At 45.0% G+C, this 24,485-nt stretch overlaps 1 protein-coding gene across 2 annotated transcripts in view; it reads right to left on the bottom strand.

The window, feature by feature from the left end:
- ASTN1 (astrotactin 1) overlaps positions 1-24,485 on the bottom strand; it is a 288,385-nt gene that overhangs the window by 63,182 nt on the left and 200,718 nt on the right. For both annotated transcript variants that reach the window (XM_081024738.1, XM_081024737.1), the window contains exons 10-16: positions 22,607-22,744; positions 21,966-22,116; positions 13,697-13,863; positions 10,540-10,734; positions 8,997-9,124; positions 2,735-2,839; positions 1,380-1,568 (exon numbers count right to left, since the gene is read on the bottom strand). In XM_081024738.1, coding sequence (XP_080880864.1) covers positions 1,380-1,568; positions 2,735-2,839; positions 8,997-9,124; positions 10,540-10,734; positions 13,697-13,863; positions 21,966-22,116; positions 22,607-22,744 — 1,073 coding nt within the window. The remainder of the gene's footprint in view (positions 1-1,379; positions 1,569-2,734; positions 2,840-8,996; positions 9,125-10,539; positions 10,735-13,696; positions 13,864-21,965; positions 22,117-22,606; positions 22,745-24,485) is intronic.

The raw sequence follows: 24,485 nt of genomic DNA, 5'->3' as shown, positions 1-24,485 counted from the left end.
AAACAAACAAACAAAAAACACAGAAAAAAAGCAAGGGGCCAGAGCAGGAGTTCTGGGGCAGGTCAGACTCTCATCTGCCAGCAATCCCAAGGGCTGACAATCCTTGAATTACTGGCAAACAGAAATAGAGGAGGAGTTAGCCTTTTGGTTTAGTCACTAGGCTGTGGCACAGAAACATAAGAAAGCTTTGCCAGCTGGAAACGGTCTTATCTCTATTTGCTTACATTACACTCCTTTCTTGGCAAATTGGAATCAGAGCAATTTGAAGATGCTCAAGTTTGAAAGGATAACAGAACCCTGTGGTTGTGGCGCTTGGGGGAAATGGTGCAGCAACTCCAGCCCAGACACAAGTTTTTTGCTTCTTCTGGAAGAAAATGCCCAGAAGACAGACTTTCATGCCTCTGTTACCTCGGAAACAAGATAAACAGGAGTATGTGTGGAGCTCAGAGAACCCAGAGCCTCTCAGCCACGGGGGACCCTTTTCCCCACTGCAGCACTGCTGACACCAGAGGGTCCGTTGCCTCAGAGGGACCCATGATCATTCAATTTTAGGACAACCTACTTCTTGAGTTTTTATTGTGCTAATTTCATCACAAGCCTTTTAGCAACTCACACATCCATAACTGGGCCTCATCAGAATGCCAGGAGGATTAGCTCAGGAGAAGAAATTCCACAAACGGCAATTCTAAGCCAGTCTTGGTGGATCGGAATACAAATTTACCAGCCAGTACTCCTCTAATCCAGGAGGTGAATCCAGAAGGTTTGAAAAATCCCAATTTCTTATGCTTACGTGGGCTGAATACTAATTTGCCATCAAACAGTGGATAAGGATACATCTGTCAAGCTGTTATCTAGAACCATATAAATACGGGGGCCAACGGAAATTTCCTCATAGCACAAATCTGTAGGAAAAAGGGGCCCACTAAGTTTACATGGCAGGATGCAGTTTCCTGTGTAGTTACTGTAAGGGGTTGCCGGCCAGCACAGGTTGGGATTGCCAGAGGCAGGAAGTAGCAAGAGACTGTAACACTCTCTTCCTTCTCCCTTACTCCATAAGAACATTGGAATTTGCTGCCCTGGCTATGGTAGCAGAAGGCATGGTAGCCAGTTAAAACCTGTAGAGGGCTGTCTACGACAGCTAACAGTGACCATATGATCTTGATGCCATCCTGCATCTGAAGTTTCTCCCAGACACCCCCACACTGAGATGTGGTTTTAGCAGCCAAACCTTGGTAATTTTAGGGACGGGCACAGAGCATCACGGCGACATCTGAATTAGTCCTTCATCTGTAGACTCCTTAAGTTTGGTCCTATGCATTTCACCGAGGCAGCCAGTACTTGCATGGGGTGTCAAAGTTGTTGATAAGCATGCCACTCACCTTTGCTGATGTCCTCATATTCCAGCCAGAGTCGCCGTTGGACCTGCTTGTTTGGGTACCAGATAGAACAGGACTCCTCAAAGCCATAAATGGCTTCCTGGATGTAATGATTGCCGAACTGGTCCAATAAGGCCACAAAATCCCCACGAGAGGTAGCCCCATCCAGGGAATGCAGAGCATTGTTGAGGGCTACAAAGAAACATCACCCAAGAGGGACAGTGAGAACTCCCAATATGAGTCTCTGGGTCCCCAGGCCATTCAACCTCAAGTATGGAAGTGACTAGGTGGCCCAGAGTGAGCTGGAGAGCTGGCGGGAACTATTATCAGGTGAGTGTTTCCATTTGGCTAAATCAGACCTTTCAGTTCGGAAATGAAGTATCGGTGTAAGCCAGTTGGCTATGTCATTCACCTCAAACAACTTAGGGAGCCCCTGCTTAAATCAATGTTTTTTGTTTTTTTTTTCAAATCACCAGTCATGACATTAATTTAATAAGCTCAAATAATAGCATTTGAAGAGTCAGAGAAAGGAGTTGAGTAATGTTCTCCTAGTTCATGGGAATGAGGTGGAATAGAGATGTAAACTGATATTAAGGCCTTGTTTAAAGAAGTTTTCTCTTTCACAAATAGCACATTGGACTTGCAATGTGCAAAACTTGATTCAAGGCATTTATCACCAAAATTTGAAGAATATAAGACAGCTTGATGTTCTGTTTTAGAAGAATTTGTCCTGAGTTTCAAATTCACTACTCCTTAACTTACTAGATATCTCTCTCTCTCTCTCTCTGTTATCTATCTATCCATCCATCCATCCATCCATCCATCCATCCATCCATCCATCCATCCACCCACCCACCCACCAACCCACCCACCCATCCATCCTGCTCTCTTGCTCTTTAGGAACCGTTAGCTGTTTTCTGTTTTTCCTACCCCACCCCTCTTTCTTGCTCTCATTCTCTTATTCGCTTCATTGCATGGAACCTCTAAGTTATGCTCTTTGCATTTGGAAAATTTTATTCTGTCAACTTATAGAAAGTCTGCTTTTGCATATCCTCTCTACACAATGCATGACCCCAGGGAAACATGATAAAGTAGATGATTATCTTCAGTGGTTCCTGTCTTGCCCTTTCCATCTCTTCTGTAGTCCAAGATACAACTTGCAATTAAATCTCTACATAGAAAAGGGCCCGATTCCAGCCACCTGCCATTCAGAGTGACTCTGAGTGAACAGGTTGTACACCTCATGGTGGTGGCATATTAAACTGTGTCTTCAACAATGGGAAGAAAGGCTCATGCCCTTGGAAAGGAACACCATGCCCTGGAAGCAGATGAGAGGGCCTGCTGGCTGCTACACTTACCCTGAGAGACGGTCACTTGGTTGAGTTTGATGTGGTACATCACAGACCGGACCTTCCAGTGCTGCAGCACGGGGTATCCAGACACCTCACTGAAGTTCACCATCCCTGGGGACAGAGGACATGTGGGCTCAGCGTGTGTAATGGACTCACAAGTCCCAGATCTATTGGGTCGTGGGGGAGGGACTGTGAGAAAACGAGAACGCCTTCTTTGACGGATTCAATTTCTGGAATCACAGTAACAACAGCTATCATTTGTTGACCCCTTACCCTGTGCCAGGCATTTTGTTTTGCAATTTGCATCTATAAAGTCACTGATCCTTGTGAGATAGGTGTTATTATTTGCATTTTATAAGTAGGAGGCTGAGGATCAGAGCAGGTGTTGGCAAGAGGGCCCTGGGCTACCAGGTAGAGTCAGGACGGCGTCCCACGTGTGCCTGAGACAGGGTGGGGTTCCTAACCACACTACTAGAATAGTCCCTTAAATTTCTATGGAACTTCAGGCTTACTGTAACACACCAGATTTGTGCTCTCTTTAAGAGGTGCAGTAATTGGTTCAGCTCGCGTACCTGATAACATTGATTTTTCTGTCCCATTTAACTGATTTGTGTTCAGTATTTAAGTTTTAATTACTCTGAATTGATAATGCTTATTTCTTCTTTACCAGGAAGGACAGTGTCAGTGTGAGTAGGTGAAGGGGCAGAGACAGCCCTATATTGAGGGCCATCTATGTGACAGACACGGAGATAAACACTTTATCTGTGGTCCTCCTTTCACTGATGGGAAAACGATGGCTCTGAGAAGCTGTTACTTATCCAAAGTCACTCTCGATAAACCCATCCTTGTAGCCTCTTAGCAATGTTATAAACGGGCTGTTATTTGAGCACCTTCAGGAGTGGCAGGCACCCTCTTTGAATTCTGGCCATTACTATAAATATAAAATGCTGCAGAAACAAAATAATTAGGCCACAGGAAGTAAAAATAAATTACCTTGCTAAGACTTAAAAACCAATTTTAGCTTCAATTCTATGCTTAATGTTTGCTATGTGTGTCAGTTATAGGAATAAATATATAGACATAAGTGTATGTATATGTGTGTATATATGTATACATGCAGATATGATGGCCATATATGAATTTAGGTAGATAGATAGATAGACAGACAGACAGATGGAAGATAGATAGAGAGTGTATGTGTATAAATATAACAGCAATAAAACATACATAGTGAATTATCCTGCCATTTTGACCCTTCAGGCTAACTCAACTAATTTAATACTTAAACTAGATGAAGAGTGGGTGGGATTAATTAGCTGCTTGTCAACGCTGATCAAATTAGCTGAGCAATTACCAAATTTCCACTTCTGTGTGAATCATATGGCAATAATTACTGGTAAGGTAAAAAGACAAAAAGGTCAGGAGAGGCGCTTAGTGAATCAATTGCCTAAATTTTATCTCAGACACTCCTAGGTAAGTTACTTAAGACTAAGAGAAGGTTTTCAGTACTTTTTCTTTCGAATGTTCTTTTAGGGCATTAAGTTTTGTGGTGACCGTCATACTACTACCTACTCTGGCTTTGAACTTTTATAGTAATTTTAAAAGCATATAAATGAAATTCTAACTTGACGAGTTTAAGACTCCAGTCACATACCTCAAAGGGACATTTCCTTAGAGCATAAGGTGTCATGCTCGGTAGAACTGTTTTACGTAACATTCATTTTCTAGTTACATCAGCTCATCAGCTTGCTGTTATTTCGAAAAGTTTTAATAGCATGCCCAATAAATGAAGAGTTTTCAATATATTCAGAAATAGTTCCTTTAGTTGAATTGTTTCCTAGTGGGAAGAGAAAGGGGCAGGACATCAAGAGGCGGGGTTCTAACGCTGGCCACCGGCCATGTTGCCACTTGGGGGGGGCACGGGGAGCAGTTTCTGATTTCAAGTCCCTGGCGTGCGCTTCCTCTCTCTGTCCACATGTCTAGAAGGTTTTTTGGTGCCCAGTTGTCTCATCTGTAAAGTGGGAGGCTTCGCTGAGATGACCTGTGGCTTCCTTTTCGATTCTGGGATGCCAACCGGTTGTGAGACTTTGAGGTAGGCCACTCATTTGTTTCAGTTTTCGTATTGGAAAAGTGGGGATAATGATACTTCTTTTACTTACTTGATAGGTAGGTTGTCAGCACAAAATGAAGTTGTGGGGATAAAAGTTCACTGAGAAAAGATAAGGCCCCACACACGTTCATGGCTTCCATAACGTTGCCCTCCTCCTTCTCCTCACCTCTGTCTCATCACCCCTAATTATGGGAACTTGACATTTCTTAATTGATGCTTTGGTTATAAATTCCTAGGCTTTAGTTAGAAGAACAGAGGAAGAAAAAATAAAGGAAGCAGGGGTGTTGAGGAGAAGGAAGAGTTGGCAGCATCCCGCACTCACCCAGGATGAGCCAGACAGTTGAATGCCATACTTACCTGCCAAACAGCAATTCTACTTAACATATTTATGCTAAAGCGTAGTCAGGAAAACAGTTACATAGCGTCAATCCTCGGGAAATGCCGTTCTGTGCCCACTCACAGATAGCATTTCCACTATTTAAAAAGAAAGGGATATTCCTTTCTTTGTAACATATATTTTTTTCTCAGTGTGGCCTTGGCATGCAGTCAGCTCTAGTTCGTATTTATTTTATTTCATTATTATTTGGAACACATTTCTGAATGACTCTTTTTTTCAAACCAAGTATCTCTATGTTTTCTCAAGAACACTTTTTTCTCTCTAACTATGCTTGAAAAAAAATGACTAGACCTATATGAGAGAAGGGAAGGGTGGGAGAGAAGAAGGAAGGAAGTTTTCTCCTGTTATTTATTTGAAATGTCAGGGGGGATGTATTATCCCCAAAGTTCTAAAGGCAAGAGTTCATTTCCTTTGGATGACCTTGAAGAAATTCCAAAGAGCTCAGAGCTCTAACTCTTCACGTAGATTTAGTGAATGTGGCCTCCAATAGGCCCATGAGCGTGGTCAGCAGCTTTCTCGAGCTCCTTGCTCTGCCCCGTACTCTCTTCCTTGTCTCAACTAAGAGATGGAAAATACCAATTGGACGATGGCCAGACCACATATAAAAACAGAGCTCTGATGCACAATCTGCAGCAACCAGCCCACAAAATCATCCTATTCTCTATAGTAATCAGCCCACTACCTAGAAGTCAGATTGCTAGGAAGTCAGACCAGTACCTCTCGCACCTAGTCCGGGACACCAAACACCACCTGGAAAAGTCGGCCCAACACAACCAGCACTTGGCTAATAACTGACAGATTCCCAATTTTTGTTCTTGCTTCCAACTGAAGTCCAACCAGAGAAAGCCAAATAGGTACACCTAAACACTTACATGGAATGCCTCTCTCCTAGTTAGCTGGCCCACATACTGCCAACGGCAGCCATCAGGGCATACCTGAAGACTTTCCTGTTCTCCATTCCAAAGCTTCCCTCTCCTCTGCCTGCCTTTCAGTCTTTTCCACGACTGACGGTGGCTGACTCCGTTGCTACACAGCCAGTTACAACTCTGTCGTTTTTGTCTGTCTTCATTTGGTTGGTCTTCATTTATTTCCATGGAACTTACAATATCGAAAAGGCTGGTGAAGCTCAAAGTGCTTATTTTAATAAAGAGGGAAGCGATTGGCAAGATAAAACACATAAATTGGTATTTTCTGGTATGCTTTTCAAACCAGTAATTCTGAAAGATGGAAATAGCTGTATGTGTAAAAATGATTCTCTAGTTACATAAATTTAGGAATCACTGAGTTAAATAAGTAAAAGGGATTTCTTGTTTGCCGGGTTTTTGGAAGCTGTTCTAAGCTAAGATGTTGCAAATTGCCAAGGTGGATACTATAGTCTTTCCAAATATACTTATGGAAGAAAGAACATATTTATGAGTGGAACACTGTTTTGTTGTTGTTTTTCTTTTAAAAAAAAAAAAAGCTTGGAAATGCTGATAATGGCAGATTCTGAAGATCACTTTAGCTCTAAAATCTTCTAAGCTTGTAGGTTTATGGGGATTATGACCTATAATAGTACAACAGTGCGACAGGAAACGTTATTCTCTGTATAACCCTCAGGAAAGATACAAGTAAAATGTTGCCAGGACTACAAAGTTAATATGGAAGAAATGTGGTCAACCATCTCTCTCATTGATTCTTCTAGTTATTCTGGGCTTTAAACAAACAAAACAGATTCCTTTATCCATCAAAGGGAAGTTCTTGGCCTAACGGGTACTACTTCTGAATCAAAATAGGATAAAGCCTGGCTAGAAAAGTAGCAGGTCAAAAAGAGTTCCCTCTACACTTTTAGGATTGTTAGACTTCACTCTCTCAAGGCCAGGATCAACGAAAACGATCCTTACGGATATCTTTCCACTCTTTTGCCTCCAGTATGCCAAATTAGGCAAGGTCCGAGGATGTGGGGGTGAAAGACATATCTGTTGTGGCTGAGAACTGAGTTTGGATCTTTTCTGATTTCTGAGATATTCAAACATGTGTTCTTCTGATGTTTTCTCAGATTTATCCACCGACTCCTCCCCAATAAGCTTCAAATAGCACCCAGGGCCCTTTGTTCTCCCAGCTTGATGACTGAGGTAAAATCTCCTCACCCCCACAATAAGTTATAATGTATGAGATTTTGGTGGATCTTTAAACAGAAGCCAGGTGGTGTATCACTGGTATGGACCTTGCCTGGTTGTGTGCCATCTCACACCTCCTTTACAAGGTATTTTACACATTCATGGGCAGTGTCTCTCAGCAAATGATGTGGAAACAAGACAGCTAGCTTCCCTAACACTGGAGATGTGGTCTTTAGGGAAATGCCCTGAGGCTGCATTTTAATTTTTTCAGTTTAATGTGTGTCTCTGCGTGTGTGCGTCTAGTCTTTTAGGGAACTAACCCACAGGGAACTAATTTTGATGAGATTTATTTCCGGTCCAAATATATCGAATTGTTTTCTCACGCTATTTGGTAGTTGGAATGTTCATATTTTCTTTCTTCCTTGGTGTATTTATTTATTTAACAAACGTACATCTCACTATGTGTCAGGAACTGTGCTATAAACTTTACAAATATTAATTTATTTTTTTCCTCATCTCAATCCAATTAAGAAGATAGTATTAGAATATCCATTTTTATAAGTAAAACAACTGAGGCACAGAGAAGGTAAGTAACTTGTCTAAGATCACACAGCCAGTGAAGAGTCAAGCCCAACTGTCAGGCTCCAGAGCCCGAGTTATAACTCACTATGCTACGCGACTTTAGACAGACCTATTTCTAATTCCACCCAGGTCCAAACTCAAGTTTTAAACATAACTTGGAAGCTGGAAGAGGCTTACCCTCAGCATAATCCATTCTTCAGAAAAAGAAGGAAAAAGGGAAGAAAGATATAGAATAAGGGAGACATAGCATAAGGAACAGAAGTGATGGAGGAATGCAGAAAGCCAGCAATGGAATTGAGCTCGAATCCAGCCTTCCAGCCTGTGATGCTGGGTTCCCTGCTGGTTACCTCTTATGGGTCCATGAAATCCTCTGAAGTAAGTTCTCCTGTCCAGGAGGTGCTAACTAGGGGTCTTCAGAGGCACAGAAAGGAGAAGCTTCCCTTGAGGTTCCTGCCTCTTCCAATCAACCCAAACCTCAGTTCCACAATGAGCGCAGGGGAAGAATGTCACTGGGCTCAAAACAGCATTTGGGGGTGGGATAGGGGGGTGTTGTTATCTCTGTCTTACGACAGGGCCACGAGTCCCCGAGGGACTGTATTATCTAAAGTCACACAGTTGGAGCAGGGCTGGGATTCAAACCCAGGGTCATTTGACAACAAAGCTCTATCATTTTCTAGTCCCTCACACTGCTGCATAAATACTTGCCAACGACAGATATTTAGGCCATAGTAGCTATCCACCTTTTCACTGTCTCCACTATGACCTGGTGACTTCCTCTAATCTACTGAGAACTCTGAACACTTACTTATCTATTATCCCATTTGTGTTCAAAGCATCTCGATGAGACTAGCAGGGAAAGGTATTATTATGAGCATTTTCCAGATGATTATATAACAATATTGGTAATTTTACTGACAAATAACCCTACCAGTGTTCACTTTTAGGACGGAGCTTTCATTGTGTATTAAGGAAATCACTGGCTTCGAAACCAAAATAAGTGAGGTCAAGAGCCTCGGTTTTATGAAACCATAGGGAGCTGCCTGGTTTTTGAAGGTTAAGTGAGGGCATGAGCACACTTACCAGTCAGGAAGTCCGGGTCAGGGGTGGGCTCCGAGATTTCCTCCAGGCACTGGTTCTCCAGGGGGACAGTGGCCACCACAAGGCCATCTGGCAGTTGTTGGTCTAAACCTCGAGCAAAGTTGTTTTGCCTGAAAGAGAGGCAGACCGTCATTTCGGAGTGTTCAGGCAAACCCCACTCCTAGGCGGACCATCTATATCTCAACCCACAATGAAAACATTCTTTCTGGATCAAAAAATTCCCCTCACTCTGAAGCCCACTAGATGTACGTGTCTGGAGTAAGACATGAGTGTGAGAGGTAGGGTGAAGGCAGGGGGAGAGATGGGAAATAAACCTGATGAAAAGGTTTACTCAAAAAATAGAGGCTATTATTCCTGCCTTCCCATCCCAGTCCCTGCTCCCTAATCCCCTCGCCATGAGATCTGGGCACATCATTTCTAGACTATAAAGGAGACTCCAACCACCATAAGATTGGTTATGACACCTCACTGCTTGCCATTGGCAAACAGAGTCACAGGCTAAAATGGGAAATATCAGTAAAGTCTACTATCTGTTAACAGAAAAAGCAACTGACCCCAAGAACTGGCTGGGAAATTTCCCATCGGTTTGCTCATAAGAGCCTAGGCTCAGGCTGTTATCAACTAATGGTCCGTATTATAACAATTTCTTCACCGTCATCATCATCATCATCTCCTGAAAAGCATGAGCTCTGAGAAAGATTATTCTAATAGCAAAAGACCGAATAGGGACAGGGATCAAATGGAGACTCTCCTAGAAATATTCTAAATCAATGGTTTGAAACATTTTGTTCTCAGGACCCCTTAAAAATGATCAAAGGCCCCTAGTAGCTTTTGTGTATGTGGATTATATCTATCAACATTTACCGTTAGAAACTGAAGAATTAAAAAATACATCTTTATGTATTCATTTTAAAATGACAATAAACCCATTAAATATTAACATATGTTATGAAAAGTGAGGAGAGAAGTAGTGCTATTTTACTTTTTTGTGTGTGCAAATTTTTTAAATGTCTGACTTAATAGAAGACAGGTGAATTCTCACCTCTGTATCCACCTTATTGCACTATATTATTTGGGCTGAAGTATATGAAGAAAAGCCAGCCTGTCTGTACTTGGGAAAGGCAGGACCTCGACGAAAGAACCTCAGGGACCCTCAGGGACCTTGGATCACACTTGACGACTGATCTTCTAGGTTGACTCACACACTGATTCTTCCACTCAGAGGGAATATACAATGTGAGCATTCTGTGGTGGCCACCACGGAAAATTTCCCAGTCTCTGCCCAGGCCAGAGAAAAATGTGTCTAATGCTTTACTCTTCACCCAGAGGAAGCATGGTTCTCAGACTCTGGATGGAGGAAGGTAGACCCGGAGAAGGCCATGGGAAACAGCATAGCCTGTCCTTTTAGGGACCCATTTACCTCGGTCCAAGATGTAAAACTTTCTGCTGACTTGAAAGCTCTACAGGAAAGAATATCTAGCAACAGCCCTGAAGAAGCCATTAGTTCTATGGCTAGGAGGTTCACCTGAATGTTCCTTTCAGCACTTGTCCAGCAGCCACGTCCTTGGAATGGTTGTTGTAACCAAAGAACATCTCGCCAAAGAGGGTCTGGTTCATGGGAAGCTCCCGGCTTTCCCCACAGTCACCTCCCTCCGGGCAGGTGTCTGCGATGAGTTGGCAAGAGCGTCCATCCACACCAAGCTTGTAATCCTCAATGCACCTAACAGGGAAAACGTGAGAAGTTATTCCATCAATGTTCTACGCAGTCAACTCAACCCAACAGATTGGGAGGAAATGCCTTTGGGAGAGGGGCGGATGGCTGAAGACTATATCGATTTGATTTCTGTCCCCTTTATAACTGAGTGTCTTAAGCCTCTAAACCAAGTCTCCTCCCTTGATGGGGTCACATTGAACCTCTCACCTATCCTTTGCAGATAAATGCTTCATGGCCTTGGAATTCGCCCTCCTCTAAGAGTATGATTTCCCAGATATGTCAGGGTAGGAAGCACTGGACATAAGCTTGTAAACGCGCTAACACATTGAAACCCAAGATATTCTAGAGGCTTTCCCCAGAACCACCGACATGATCAAACCCTGCCTTTGTTTGCAAGGTAATTAGCAAAAAGTGACACTGTGCGCAAGAAATTAATAGCCTTCTAATCTGGTCCTGTGACAAGTCAACTGAGAAATTAGAAAGATTGATCATCTTCCGGCTATGTTCTGTTTGAATATATCCAAACACGAGAGCAACCCACAGTCACTCCCCCTCCAAGTGGCTAAACAGACACGAGGCGTGGACTGCGGGCACCCCCTGAATGTCCCCCCGCATTCAGCATGTACAATTACTCTAATGGCAGAGCAAACCTGGTGTTGGTAAATGTGGGTCAGTGACCCGTAAGTCACTCATTGACCTTATTTGTAGTTACATTGAGAAGAACATAATGTGCCGGTTCAAATGAGAACGACTTTGATAAAGCTGTCATTTAAAAAGCACATTGATTGAATGTGGGTGTCTCCTCAGCAATACACACGGTTTAGCATTTATACATGTGCATAGCATGCAAACACATCATTAATTACTCCCTGTGGTAATTGCTGTAATGAGATAAAGACTCTGTTCTATGTAGAAGAACATATAACCAAAATTTTAACTGGTGAGAAGGAATAGCATATTGGTAATGCCACTGTCCTTTACTGAGTTGATTAAACTCCCCGAGCTTCAGGTTCCACATCTGTACACTGGGGGTGGGGGTGGGGGAAGTGGTAGATGCTTCACTGGGTTGTTGAGAAGACTGAGATAATGAACTTGAAGAACTTACATTGTGCCTAGCACAGAGCAGGCAATCATCAAACGTTTCTGTCATTACCAGCAGAGGGACAAAGGAGGCCCACAGTCACACAACTTGAACTGTTTGTTCTCTCCATTTACCAATTACATATTTGTGTACACGAGAGTGAGCAGAGCTCTTCAAAGATAAGTGCTTGCGATTTGGTCTTTCTAGAAGAACCTCAAGTCAAGGACTTCTTTTGTCAGGCTACACACAGTGGCTTGGACAGTGCTAATTACACACGGTTGCTGAATTCTGATTGAAACAGGAAAGAAGTCCAGTTAGGGGCACACTTCCCTAATCCAGGCAACAGGTGTGACTCGAGACTCACAAAGGACCCTATGGCACCGGCCCGGGGCTGGGACAAAATAGTAAAGCGGTTCCTTCCTTGAGCCATGACACGGTGTTTCTGGAAAGCGTTTTGAAGCTGGTGGTTTCTGTCTTATCCTATCCCAATCATCAGGACAGCTTTCTCTTCCACACTGCCTCATCTCCCCATTCTCCTCTGTGTTCATGACCAAGTGTCCCACTGTAAGCTCCTCTGAGGGCAGAGACCAGGTCTCATATCCTGCATCTCTCCTATTTCGAACACCTAACTAGGTTCTCTGCACAAACTAAGTGCTCAGATACATGTTTATTAAATAAGTAAAGCTATGCAACTTTGGCTGAATTTACTTCTATTAATTGAGGTGGGTCAACCATTATGATAACATTAGAGAGACGTGAAAATTGAGCTCTAGCTTCCATTTATGGAATGGGCTTTTATAAGAAACTGAATGTGAAAATTGCTCAGTTGCAAAGAATAAAATGAAATACAATCAAATAACATTACTATGCCATCGAATAATCTTTTCATGATTATTCAGCAGGAACTGGCTTTTAGCAGCAACAATCCAGTGTAGTTTTATTATTATAAACATTGATTTCCATTGCAAGGCTATTCGATTGTGAGATCCTTGAAGGCAAGAACTGCACGTCATTCATCTTTGCAGCCCTGCGGCTACCTGGTATGTGGCATAAAGTAGGCACTCTTCCTGACCCTGACGGGCAGAAAGAGGGTGGGGGAGGGAGAGGAGACAAGAAGGAAGGGAGGGAGGAAGGAAAGGGGAGGGAAAGATGGACAAGCAAACTATGGGTATAGAAGAATGGGCCAAATCTTTATTTACTTTATAAATATAATATGAAAATGTCTTTAAATATAAGTCCAGTCAGTGGTATAAATTAAACTATTAAGGGAACTTCAGAAGTTTTTGGAAAAAACAAGGGAGGGCCTGAATTCTAATTCTAACCTCCCCACTTTCCAACTCCCCAGTCTTGAGGGAGTCAATTAACCTCAAGGTGCATTAGTTTTCTCATCTGTAAAATGGGTGGCATCGCCTGCCCTGTTCTCTCAAAAGAAATGAGGTGGGTGAAAGAGCTGACCCACCGTCAAGGGCTCTATCCACTGAGGGATGACTATGTCTGAGGGAGGGTGGTTGCACAAAATGCTGGTACTTTGGGGACAGAATTTAATCATGCTTCCTCCTCCAAAGATTCCCTTTTCCCTTCTTTGATAGATGATGAGTTTCTCACAATCTCTCTCAAGCTCTTGTTTCACAAAACACAGTTTGGACAATTCTGGGGTAGGCGGGCAACGAATGTGGTCAGTTTCCTCATCTACAGAAGTGGAGCTAGACTTTCCCTAAGGGTCCTCCCAACTCTTCTTCCAGTCCTGTTCCAGTCCTGGAGGCTCTTTCCTCGGAGCCTAAGGGCTGGCCTAGAGTGACCACTTCATTCAGATTTAGTTTCCTGGCTTTGGCACTGGAAGTCCCGCCTCCCAACACACCTGTGGACCTCACGGGCCGCTCAACTTACCCACAGAACATGAGAATGTTGTACAAGGCAGGGTCATCCGGGAAGGGTGCCATCTGCTGGAGACACAGCTGCTCACAGCCGCCATTGAAGCCATCTGAGCAGTCCACCCCAATGTGGCGGTCATAACATCCGGAGCTGTCCTTCATGGGGCTGAGTCCGGATGGGCACTGGTGTAATCAGAAAGCATCCACACAGATGGGTTAATCGGGGGACTGGGTTCCCTGGAAACCTGGAGTGTAGCCACTGACGCCTATTTTTAGAGCTCAACCTTGAAAGCATTAACATTGGCAAATAAGGCACAAATTTCCCACTATGCTGGACTTCCTTTAAAAGCAAGTGACCTTCTTGACATCTTGCTTCTTCTCTCTGGGCATAGATCACACACATTTACATTAAAGCCGATTCCTCCAAATAGGCTGGAAGGAAGCATTGTAGCAAGACCGAGGGAGCTGTGATGGCTTCCCAACTGAGCCTCAGGCTGGCAGAAGAGTGGAAGTGACGGGCCAGAATTAAAATGCATTAGCAGAGATTGCTTTGGGCTCGAGGAAGGGAGTGTTGTTGTTTGGACTTGGTATTGATAGGACTTTTTTTTTTCATGTCCAAAGCACTTTGTCAAAATTGGTATCAGACACCAACCAGTGTTAGAAGGAACGCACAGAGCCAGGGCTTCCTGGAGGAAGGAGAAAGTAGTCTTTCTCTGTGACCTTGGAGGGAGGTTTGACTGCTTTCCCAGTGGGAGTGGCCATACCCATGACCTTCCCACCTCAAGTACGCCCTGCGGAACATGCACAGACATCAGTACCCACAGGTCCTGCACTTGGGTTTGGGCTTTAGCCCAGTGCCCGGGCACTCTTAATAGGAAATAGTTAGCTTTTCTGCATCGCCAAGTCCTCAGTAAATTCTCCAAGAATGCCAGCAAAGGAGAAAATCCAGGAAGACATGTCAGCCAGAATCTGGGGAAGACACAGGGGCTTGGTCAGCAGTAGGAGCGCTCCCACAGCACCCTCACACCCTGGCAGTGTCTGCAGCCTTCACCTTCCTCATTTAACCCTGGCCACATTCCCTGGAGGTAAGCAGGGTGATCACCCCCATTTTGTGAAGAAGCCGTAGCACAGAGAGCTTAACGTTCCTGATTGCACTACTGATCATGGCAGGGCCACACCCAAAACCTGGCCGGCTGGGGATGGAATCCATGATTTAGTTCACACGGAGATCAGTCTCTCACACAACAGCCAGTTTACCAAACCCTTACTAGGAACTGGGCGCTACGCTGCTGGCTTTAAGGCATTTCGTCTCACAGCACTCTATATTGTCCTCATTTAATAAATGGGGAAACCACTAACATTCCCAATGAATGACAGACTTCTCACTGCACTGCACTCCATCTAAAAGTCAATGCCTATTTTTTGCCATCCTCCTTCTTCTATCTGTGCAACAGATCCTGCACATTCACATGGCAGCTGATTCTTTCCAACAGGCTGGAAAGGGGCAAATAACCTGCCCAGGGTCAAGCAGTGAGAATGGGGCAGAGCTGGGGTCTGTTTAGACCTGAACTGCTTTTAAGACTATGCTATACACATATTGTTAGCTAGCTGACGTACTTCTCCAAAACCAAACACAGCTTTCAAAATTCGGTGGAACTGTGTTAAACACGCTCCCTCCTGTGTTGCTGCCTGGCTGCCTTTCTCTCAGCTGCCAAGCACCTTGGCCTAGGAGCCGGGGCGGCCGCAGGTGTGCCTCTGAAAACCCACCTCTCCTCTCTCCTCACTTCCCAGTGGAAAATCACAGCAGGATGTGCAGTGTTTGCTGACACTAATTCTGCAATTTTCCAAACAAATGGCCCCCTTGTGGGCCTGCCAGGCTCCCAGCCTGGTCCATCTCCTTTCTCCCCATGAAGCCAGCTGGAGTGCTGGAAGGTGACAGCATTTAAAGAAGTTTCCAAGGGCTGCCTCATGCCGTGAAAACCCAGATGTTCCAGCTGATGGTAAACAAGCAAATGAGGCAGCTGAGGATTGTACCCCACATTTGTTAGCCCCTCACCCATCCATTTCCTTGGCCGCCCAGCTGTTAGGCCACATGTGCCACCAGAAAGGAGCTGGCCTCACCACAGGCTGCCTAGTCATGGAGGTGGGTACTAAAACATAGACATTTGACTGAAATTAAATGGGCTGCCCTGGTTACCTAGAGCTCTTTTTCTTCCCTTTTTCTTCTATAAAGCTTGAGAAACATCAAAGTAGAGACAAAGTCCTCCTGTTAGCCCCACCTCACGTGGTTCCAACCTGTCACCAACTAGCTATCTCAGGTACCAGCTAGGACTCCCCATCTTGTCAACCACCTGCTTTTTTTTTTTTTTTTCCAGAGTGCCCACCAATCAAACATGATTTTTAACAAAGACTTCACCAAATGAAATTGGAGCAGGCTTTGTTTCAGAATTCCAAAACCTGTCACGCCAACATCTTGTCTGGTCCTGAAGTCTAGATGGCATTGGTGTCCCAAACCGGACCACCTGATATTTACACTTTCTTAGGAGGTTTGGAGAGAAGACAAGAGTTAGCTGCCTTGGGTTGTTTTCTTTCTTTCCTTTTTTCTCTCGTACGCAAAGCTAAACATAATTAACATCTATCAGGAATTAAGCAATTCTATGTACAGGGCAATCTACATATATTATCTTCAATCCCAACAACACAGGTAGATGTTTCTTCTGTCGTTTTACAGAAGAGCAAACTTATATTCGGAAAGATTAAGTAATAACTTGTTTAAGGTCACAGGGGTGGGAAATGGTAGAATCAGATTTTTGACCTAGGTCTGTCTGAGCCCAAAGCTCACAGGTGTCCCTTCCACTCAGCCATGCTGCTTCTCAAGTGTGAGCAAACCTGGAGTCCCTGGAATCCCTAAAGAAATAAAGTCAGTATGTCAACAAAGTAAAGCAATCCGATAGATGTGTTGTTTGTTTGTCTGATTGTTTTAAGCAGTACATTCTGAAATCAATTATGGGTTTGCAGTTTAAATTCTTTTCTCTTCTCTTCTCTCTTTCCTCTTTCACACACACACACAGACACAGTATGGGTGCATATATTTATAAGACAAAACACTGAAAACTGTCCAGGGTGATGACCTTGAAGGCAAGACAAGATCCTCAATCACTGAAAAAAGGTGCAATTATCTTTACTTCACTGTAACTTACTTGGGTGGCAGTTCAGAGTAAAACATTTTTGAAAGATTTCCAGAAAAAAAGTGGAAACCAAAAATAAGAGTTTTCTTCTTAACCCTTGTTGAACCAGAACAATCATTCCCTCAAAAGACTAATCAATCAAGTTTTCCATGGCATGAATTTGTTTTTGCCTCAGGGCTCCTTGTGCTCTTGGATTCACATTCTGGGCTCCTTAAAATCTTTATCGAAATATAAAGAAACTGCAGGCTCCAAACCATGCCCTCTTCCTAGAAGCCTGAAGCCAGAGCCCACTTGCCAAGAGAGAAATCCTGTCTCCGGGAGGAGCTTATATTTTCTCTTTTCAAGTGCCGGCTATCCTCTATCCCTGGCCATGTGGACAATCCCTCTACTTGTTCTTTAAAAGAGAACTGTTAGCTCCGGACTGAGCCTCAAGGTCACACATTAACCTCTCTTTGCATAGGTTACAATTAGCAGTCCCAGAGCCTTTATAAACTACAGGCTTAAGAAGAAAATTCCATGTGTTATAGTGACAAACCTCCCCCATCAAGAAGGTCTAATGAATGAGCTCAAATTTCAGTGACCCCTAAAATACACAAGGTTAATCATCTTTCATGAGACGCTCACAGCTTCTTGACTTATTACTGGTCTAAGGCATCATTTGCTAATGAGATTAAAATGATTTTCCCCATTCGACTCCTTTTCTTGACGGTCTTCCATTTCTTTTTCTTTACCAATGATTTTTGGTTGATTAATTACTTAGAAGTCTTTGCAAATGTCGCCAAGCCTGAAACACACACACATACACACACACACACACACACACACACACACACACACACCTCCGTTCCAGATTATGAGGTGGTTGCTCTGTTAGCAGTAGTATGAGTGATGGACACGCAAGTGTATTCAGGGCCCTGGGAGAAGAGGAACGACTTCCTGCATCTGAGCCTGCCTCGCCTTACCTGGGCGATTCATAAAACACGCACTCATAATTCCTGCTCAAAATAGGTTCTCTTGTACTACATGACAGTTTTATTCCTTTCACAAATAATGATTCTCCAAATTTTTCATGGGCTCAGACACGGTAAGCCTAAGCCACTCAGGACTTCTGCAAAAGGAGAAAAGTTTGATGGAATTAAACTTGTATTTCAGCTCCCTGCCCCGGTGTCTCTGGAAGTCACTGAGGCATGCTCTTCTGCTTACTGTCCTACAGAGGGAATGAGAGCAGGTCATCTGGAATGGTCTCTGCGCATCTGCGCTTGAGTAGAGGTGAAATGACACATTTGGTGGGAAACCACTGTGGACGGCATGTGGACAGAAAGGCGACAGGGTCACTGGGTAATTCAAAGTTCATTAGAGCACAAAGCTCTGGCAGGGAAGGTCATGTGTTCAGCTTGACAGAGCAGGACAGCTGACCTCCCACCTTCCAAGGCCACAGCCCACTCACCTAAACACATGCAGACATGTCAGAAAGCAAACACCTTCTGGGGGCCACTTTCAGGATGAGTGTGGTGAGGAAGAAGGAGCAGTAGAGCGTGGGCTTTCCGTTGTTTTTTAGCACTGGAAATTGTTTCCGAACTTTCAGACAAAGTTGCATATTAAACCATAATAGATAGGCTTCATAAGAGACCCGGTGCCCTGGTTAAAGCTGGGAGTGGCCAGACTAGAATCCTGCCTACCAAGCCTGCTCCAATCCCCACTGCCGTCTCCCACTGATGACCCCACAAGGCTGTCTGCAACATAATCCCCGGAACCTGTGAACGTGTCACTGTACAGTTGACAAGAGGGGCTTTGCTGATCAAGTTAAGACTCTTGAGATAGGAAGATTATCCTGGATTCCCCAGGTGAGCCCAATGCAATCATGAATCCTTAAAAGTGGAAAGGGGAAGCAAAAGAGAAGAGAGGAAGGCTAGAGAAGAATGGTCAGAAAAATGCAATGCAGCTGGCTATAGGGATGGAAGAAAGGGACCATGAGTCAAAAAAAGGGGGCGGCCTCTGGAAGCTGCAAAAGGCCAAGAAGCGATTTTCCCCTAAAGTCTCCACAAAGGAACACAAACCAACAACACCCAGTGATACCCTTATATGTACAGAGCCATAAGATAATGAGAGTTGTTTTAAGCCATTAAACCTGTAGTCATTTGTTACAGCAGCAACAGGACACTAACACAGTAACTTTGCTAAACGCTATGGAGCTCCACAGAACAGAGAACCACTGCTCTTGTGCCTTCTGGGAAGGGATGACTGCCCCACCTTGAGCAGTAAGGACAATGGGTAGAAACAAGATGATGTGGTTATCTGTGGTGGCTGACCCGCGTTCTGGGAACCCTCTCAAAGGTTCCACTTTTGGAGGGCTGTCTGTTTGGAATGATTATGGCTTGTACAGGTCTGTGCCTTTCACGGGTATTTGTTTCCTGTCCTCAGAGACTATATAAACAATAGGGCAATTAACTGGGTAGCAATTAACCCTGTGGGAGTCCAAGCATAACGGAGAAACATGTTCTGCCTTCCTAGAAAGAATGAAGGCTGAGTGGGCCACGTAGACCAATCCACCCGTCTGCCTTGCATTTAACAGGAAAGTAAGAGGTGTGCTCTGCCTCTTCCCACATCTCCACCCCTTCCCAGGTTCCTTAAGGGCCAGTGTGTTCTGAGTTCCTCATGGCTTTCTCCGTTCACAGATATGCATTTCCAGAGAAGTCTTTCAGTTCAGCACCCAGCCAGCTGAATGCCTGGGTTTCTGTGAGAGGAGAAAAGTGGTCGATGCAGCTGATGCCTTTGTCCTAAGTCCACCTCCAGATGATACGGGACTGCTCTGCCATACACCAGGGCTTTGGGATGGTATTGAGGCTCAGGGGAGTCAGGTCAACTCAGAGCACGGTCCCTGATCTTATTCTCAATAGGGTCACAAGAGTCGTGATGTGGCACATTAGCTCTCCACCCATTGGTCCTCCTGCATCACGGGTCATGTGCTTCAAAGCCAATGAGAAACAGTCAACTGAAGGGCCTGCCAGTCAGCCTGGCCCCATCCTCCCTCCAAGAGCCACGTGGACCAGTGACTTCAAAGAATTATGCAAATACCAAGCCCTGGTATAATCCAGTGACTTTCTGCAGTGGCTCCAATTGTTACAGCAAATGCATATTCATTGGAACTATTCCTGCTAGCTCCGTCTCACAGATTGCAGTGTTAAAAGTACAAAAATAATCAGCACAGCTATACAGCTATATGCTGAGTAAATAGGGTAGGATCACCAACAGAGGCTTTTGACAGGCAAACCTTAGGGGCTCAGGAGAGGGCAAGGCAGTGGGAAGAGATGGGGCGTATATCCTTGTGCATAAATGTATGAGCATGCTCAGATTCATGGGGTAGTCTGGGCGGGGGCGTGGCGTGGGGTGGGGGGCAGTGTGAAGGATGTTCACACCTGTGCACAGTGTTTCAATACTTAGAATGACCCAAGAGAGTAATGTAAAATGATAGGTTGAAATCTGGATGAAGACATGTGGGCTGAATAGTAAAAAAAAAAAAAAAGAAAGAAAAGAAAAGAAAAGAAAAGAAAGTGTCTCAGCTGGGAGCTCCATTAGACAGTGAAATTGTCTCCTGAGGGACCCAGTTGGGAATCTCATTGCTTAAGACATCTGAAAGTGGACCATCCAAAGGGAGGAGAGCACCGACTTCCCTCCTGGCTGCCTTTTGAAGACTTGGCCCAAAGAACACCTTTCTTTCTACTTTTCTGATAGTCCTCTCTGGTAGCATTCCCCTCCTTTTCATGGACCTGCCAGCTTCTCCACCTACCTGCCGCTTAGCTCTCTTCCTTTCCCTTTTTGTTTTTTATTTTCTCTCCCTTCTCAGATGAATCAGGTACCTGTCAGCTGCGGCCTAATCTGTGAAAGTTTGGGAGGCCTTAGGGCTGAGGCTTGGATCCACCCTGGATCCCAGGTACATATCCATCTTGGACGGAGAACGGCACCCTGAACAGACCAGGTGCTCAGAGATGGGAGCTGGGGTGGGGTGTGAACAATGGAATCAGCCCAGCATCCTCACAGCTTGCCCCTGCTCTGGGTCCCCTTATAAGAACACAGTTGTCAGACTGGGAAGTAAGATGAGGCACTAGCCCCAAAAGCTGCTAGCCCTGCCCGGAAACACTGCAGAACTATGTGCCTCAATGAATCACCTCTCCCTCTCCTTTATGCCCACATTATGCATGGCTTTCCTGCCTTCCTTTTCTGTCCCGTTCCCTCTCCTCTCTGTGAGGATGGAATCACTCTGCCCTTAAAAGAAGAAAGGGCTGGAAACAGACACCAGAGTTGATGGGCATGAAAATAGCCAATGATATAAAGGCTTCATCTGCTCCTGCCTCCTTTAGTTACGTGGTTCAATCAATCTTCATATGGAAGGCATGGGAGACACTTCAGTCCACTCTAACCCAAATAATCTTCCCAGTTCATACCATCACATATTTTACACGCAGCCCAAGTCCATCTAGCTGATAACAAATGAGAAAGCCACCTTTGGAGAAGGAGTTCATTGCCGAGGTCTCCAAGAGGGCAGGCATATTTTCATTTTTCCTTTACCGTTCTTGGTGAAACTCACTTCTTTCATCATGGCCTTCCATTGGTTACCATTGGATTACCCTAACATTTCCTATTACAGTCAATGTAATTTGACTCTAGACAAAGACAAGTTTTGTTTTGTTTTGTTTTGTTTTAGAATGTCCTGTTAGAGTAAACACAGTCTATTTTCTCCTAGAGTCAATATCATTCTAGTAAGCAGTTAATTAGTTCGCAAGTTGTTTGGGGGTATCCTTTACCAACCAGACTGCAAGACTAGAGAGTAAGAATCACGCTATATGATTCGTGACATCTTCCTTGGACAGCTATAGGTCACTTCGTAAGTGTTCCATAACTACTTCTTGATTAACTGATTAGTGATTAGCTTCTCATCTCTGTCAAGAGAAAATTCACAATTTAGACTAGACGGTGGTTACAACTAGGGAGGCTCATTCTCGACCCTCTTTTTGATTCACAGTAGACCTTGATCTATACATCTGTTCTTGTCCTATGCGACTCCCCTCCACGGTGACAAGCCCAACAGGGCAGACATACCACACAGCCAGTGGAGTCCAGCTTGCGATCCGAGATGCAGCGGAAGTTCTTACTGCAACCCCCATTATCCTTGCTGCAGTCCCGCACTGGCCCAAAGGAATCCAAGAGGACCTCCAGGCTATCAAAGGAGGACGAGGTCATCAGCTCTTCTCTGTGGGGAGAACAGAGGGAGGTGGGAGGAGTCAAGGTGACTCTAGGTACACGTTCCTACCTGGCCAGCCAGATGATGTCTCAATCTCTCTTACAAAAATCCAAGATCAACCAGACTCTGAGTCTTGAACTAACAAACTACAGGTATTTTCCATACATGGGAATTGAGCCAAGGCTGTAAAGACTGGTCAAAGAAGGAGGTCCAAACTTGGGCTAGGAAATTAACATTTTATTGCCTGTCAGTCCTTAGGGGATGTGGGAAGTGCTTACAAATTCTAATTTTATGTCCTCTCCCAGTGCATGAGCCTTGGGGTATGCAATATTGACCCAGATAGAGTAGATCCTGGTACTGCGCATGGGGCATCTGAAGGCAGCCTGCCACCTTCTCCTTTCAGCTTGTCGGGATTCCTTTCCCAGCACCTTGGACCTTCAGTGTCTCATGCAGCCTCCCAAGCCAAGGATGGGCCTCAGCGCCCTGAGGCCGGACTCACCTGACCTCCACAGCATCTTCCATCACTGTCATGTCCGTCTTACACTTCGCTGATGGATTGATGGCCAGCTCAGCGGGTGGGATAACAAAGCTCTTGCTGAGGGGCAGCCACATGCCCTCCCCCAGTGTGTAGGTGAATCTGCAGGGACATGCAACACCACCAGGTGGTTAGGACAGGGCGATAACCGCCCCGCTGGAGGCCCTGCCATCCCACTGCCAGCTGCTTCCTTCTCTCCCCTCAGAGTCCTCCGCAGAAAGAAAAGCTCACTGCCACTCCATGGGTGAAAAGACTGAGTCTGAAGAAGGCAGAGAGGTCGGCTTCTGCTCACATGCCTACACAGGTGGAGAACTGAAGATGGCACCCACTCACCAGCTGTTAGAAGTGGTTGTTATCGAGTCATACGAAACTGAGTTCCAGTTTCCTTCAGATTTGAAGCTGGGTTTTCCCTACTTCAAGTCAGATAGAATTGGAAGCATTTTTGCACACGAGACATGCCTGCCTTGCACGGACCCCCTCCCTCGGTTTGCACACCCACAGTGACAGCGATGGTTTCTTTCTGAGCCTGAGGGACTCCTACCAAGGAAAAGGAAGGAGGAAAGCTCCCCTTTTCTGGCTTCTGTGTGAGGGGGACAGACATGAGGAAAGCGAGGAGCCTCCGAGGAGGAGAGAAGATGGGTGAAGGAGGCAGGCCCACCCTGACTCTCCACACTCCTACCCACACCCTCAGCTAATGGCTTTCACCCTGGAGAGACAGGGAAGACTTGTTTTTTTATTCTTATAATGAGGGCTAAAAGGAATAAAAGAATCAATGAGCATTTCAAGGGAGAGCTTAAGGAAACCATGAGAGGTTATTTGTTTATTTATTCATTCATTTTATTTCAAAGGCCTTCAAATGCTCTGTGTTCACAGTCAAAAATAGTCTGTGGGATAAAAGCCAGTGTGGGCAGGATATCACCAGGCTGTGGCGGTCTGTTGTCCCCTTCCAACTTAATGTGGAGGGAGGAACAATGGAAGCACGCATAGCATTAAACAGAGCCCAGCACAGGCTCCATTGGCATGCTGGTCACAGAGGACCATTTCAGAGAAGGGGCTCCTTTCTCTCCCCTAACTCAACATGCCCCCCTCTCCACTCCTTGGGCACCAAGAGAGGCTAGGAAACCGGACTGAGGACTTGAGTTCTTTTATGAAAAATGTCGCCCTCTCTAGGAGGCATAACCATGAATCAAGGCACTTGAGTTTCAAGCAGCCATGTGATTCCACCCACTTCATGAATGATGAGAAAACAGGGGCCCTCAGGAGAGGCAAAATCCCTGAGCAAGTGGAAGGTGACTGGGATTTGGGAGATTTTATTCCCCCGTTCCCACCCTTACTCTTGGTTCCCTATGTCTCTGAACTGCTGGGCAAACTTCTACATTAAGCAGCTCTGAAGGAGGCACTGAGCTCCTCCCACCACAGGGACAGGAGGCAATGGGGTGGGGGCAGGGGAAGGGGCCCTGGGCCCTATGTCTGTGCAGGGAGGGTTCTGTACCAGGGAAGGGAAGCTCACTGCTGGGGGACAGAAGAGGCCTACCACTTCACTCTTGTGGGAAGCGGCTGGCAAAATCGAAGGTATGACTGACAGACACACGTCATCTGGTGAGATTAAGGAGTCCATATTCAGGGCAAGTGATTGTCCCAAGATGCCCGAAATCTGGGATTCAGGATAAATATGGGTTGGAGGCAACAACATGCAAGTTTTGCGTTCACTTTGCCTTTTGTAATGGGCATAGCAGCATTACTATGGGCACACTGCCGTGGGGACACCACGGGTGGGGGCACCACCGATATGTATCATATATTGTTTTAGAGAGAAGACGCACAAGTTTGAATGGTACCAGGA

The sequence above is a fragment of the Rhinolophus hipposideros genome (assembly GCF_964194185.1).
Source record: "Rhinolophus hipposideros genome assembly, chromosome: 19".
NCBI classification, from domain to species: Eukaryota; Metazoa; Chordata; class Mammalia; order Chiroptera; family Rhinolophidae; genus Rhinolophus; species Rhinolophus hipposideros.
The sequence above is the reverse complement of the archived record's forward strand: the minus strand, read 5'-3'. Positions and strand labels throughout refer to the sequence as shown.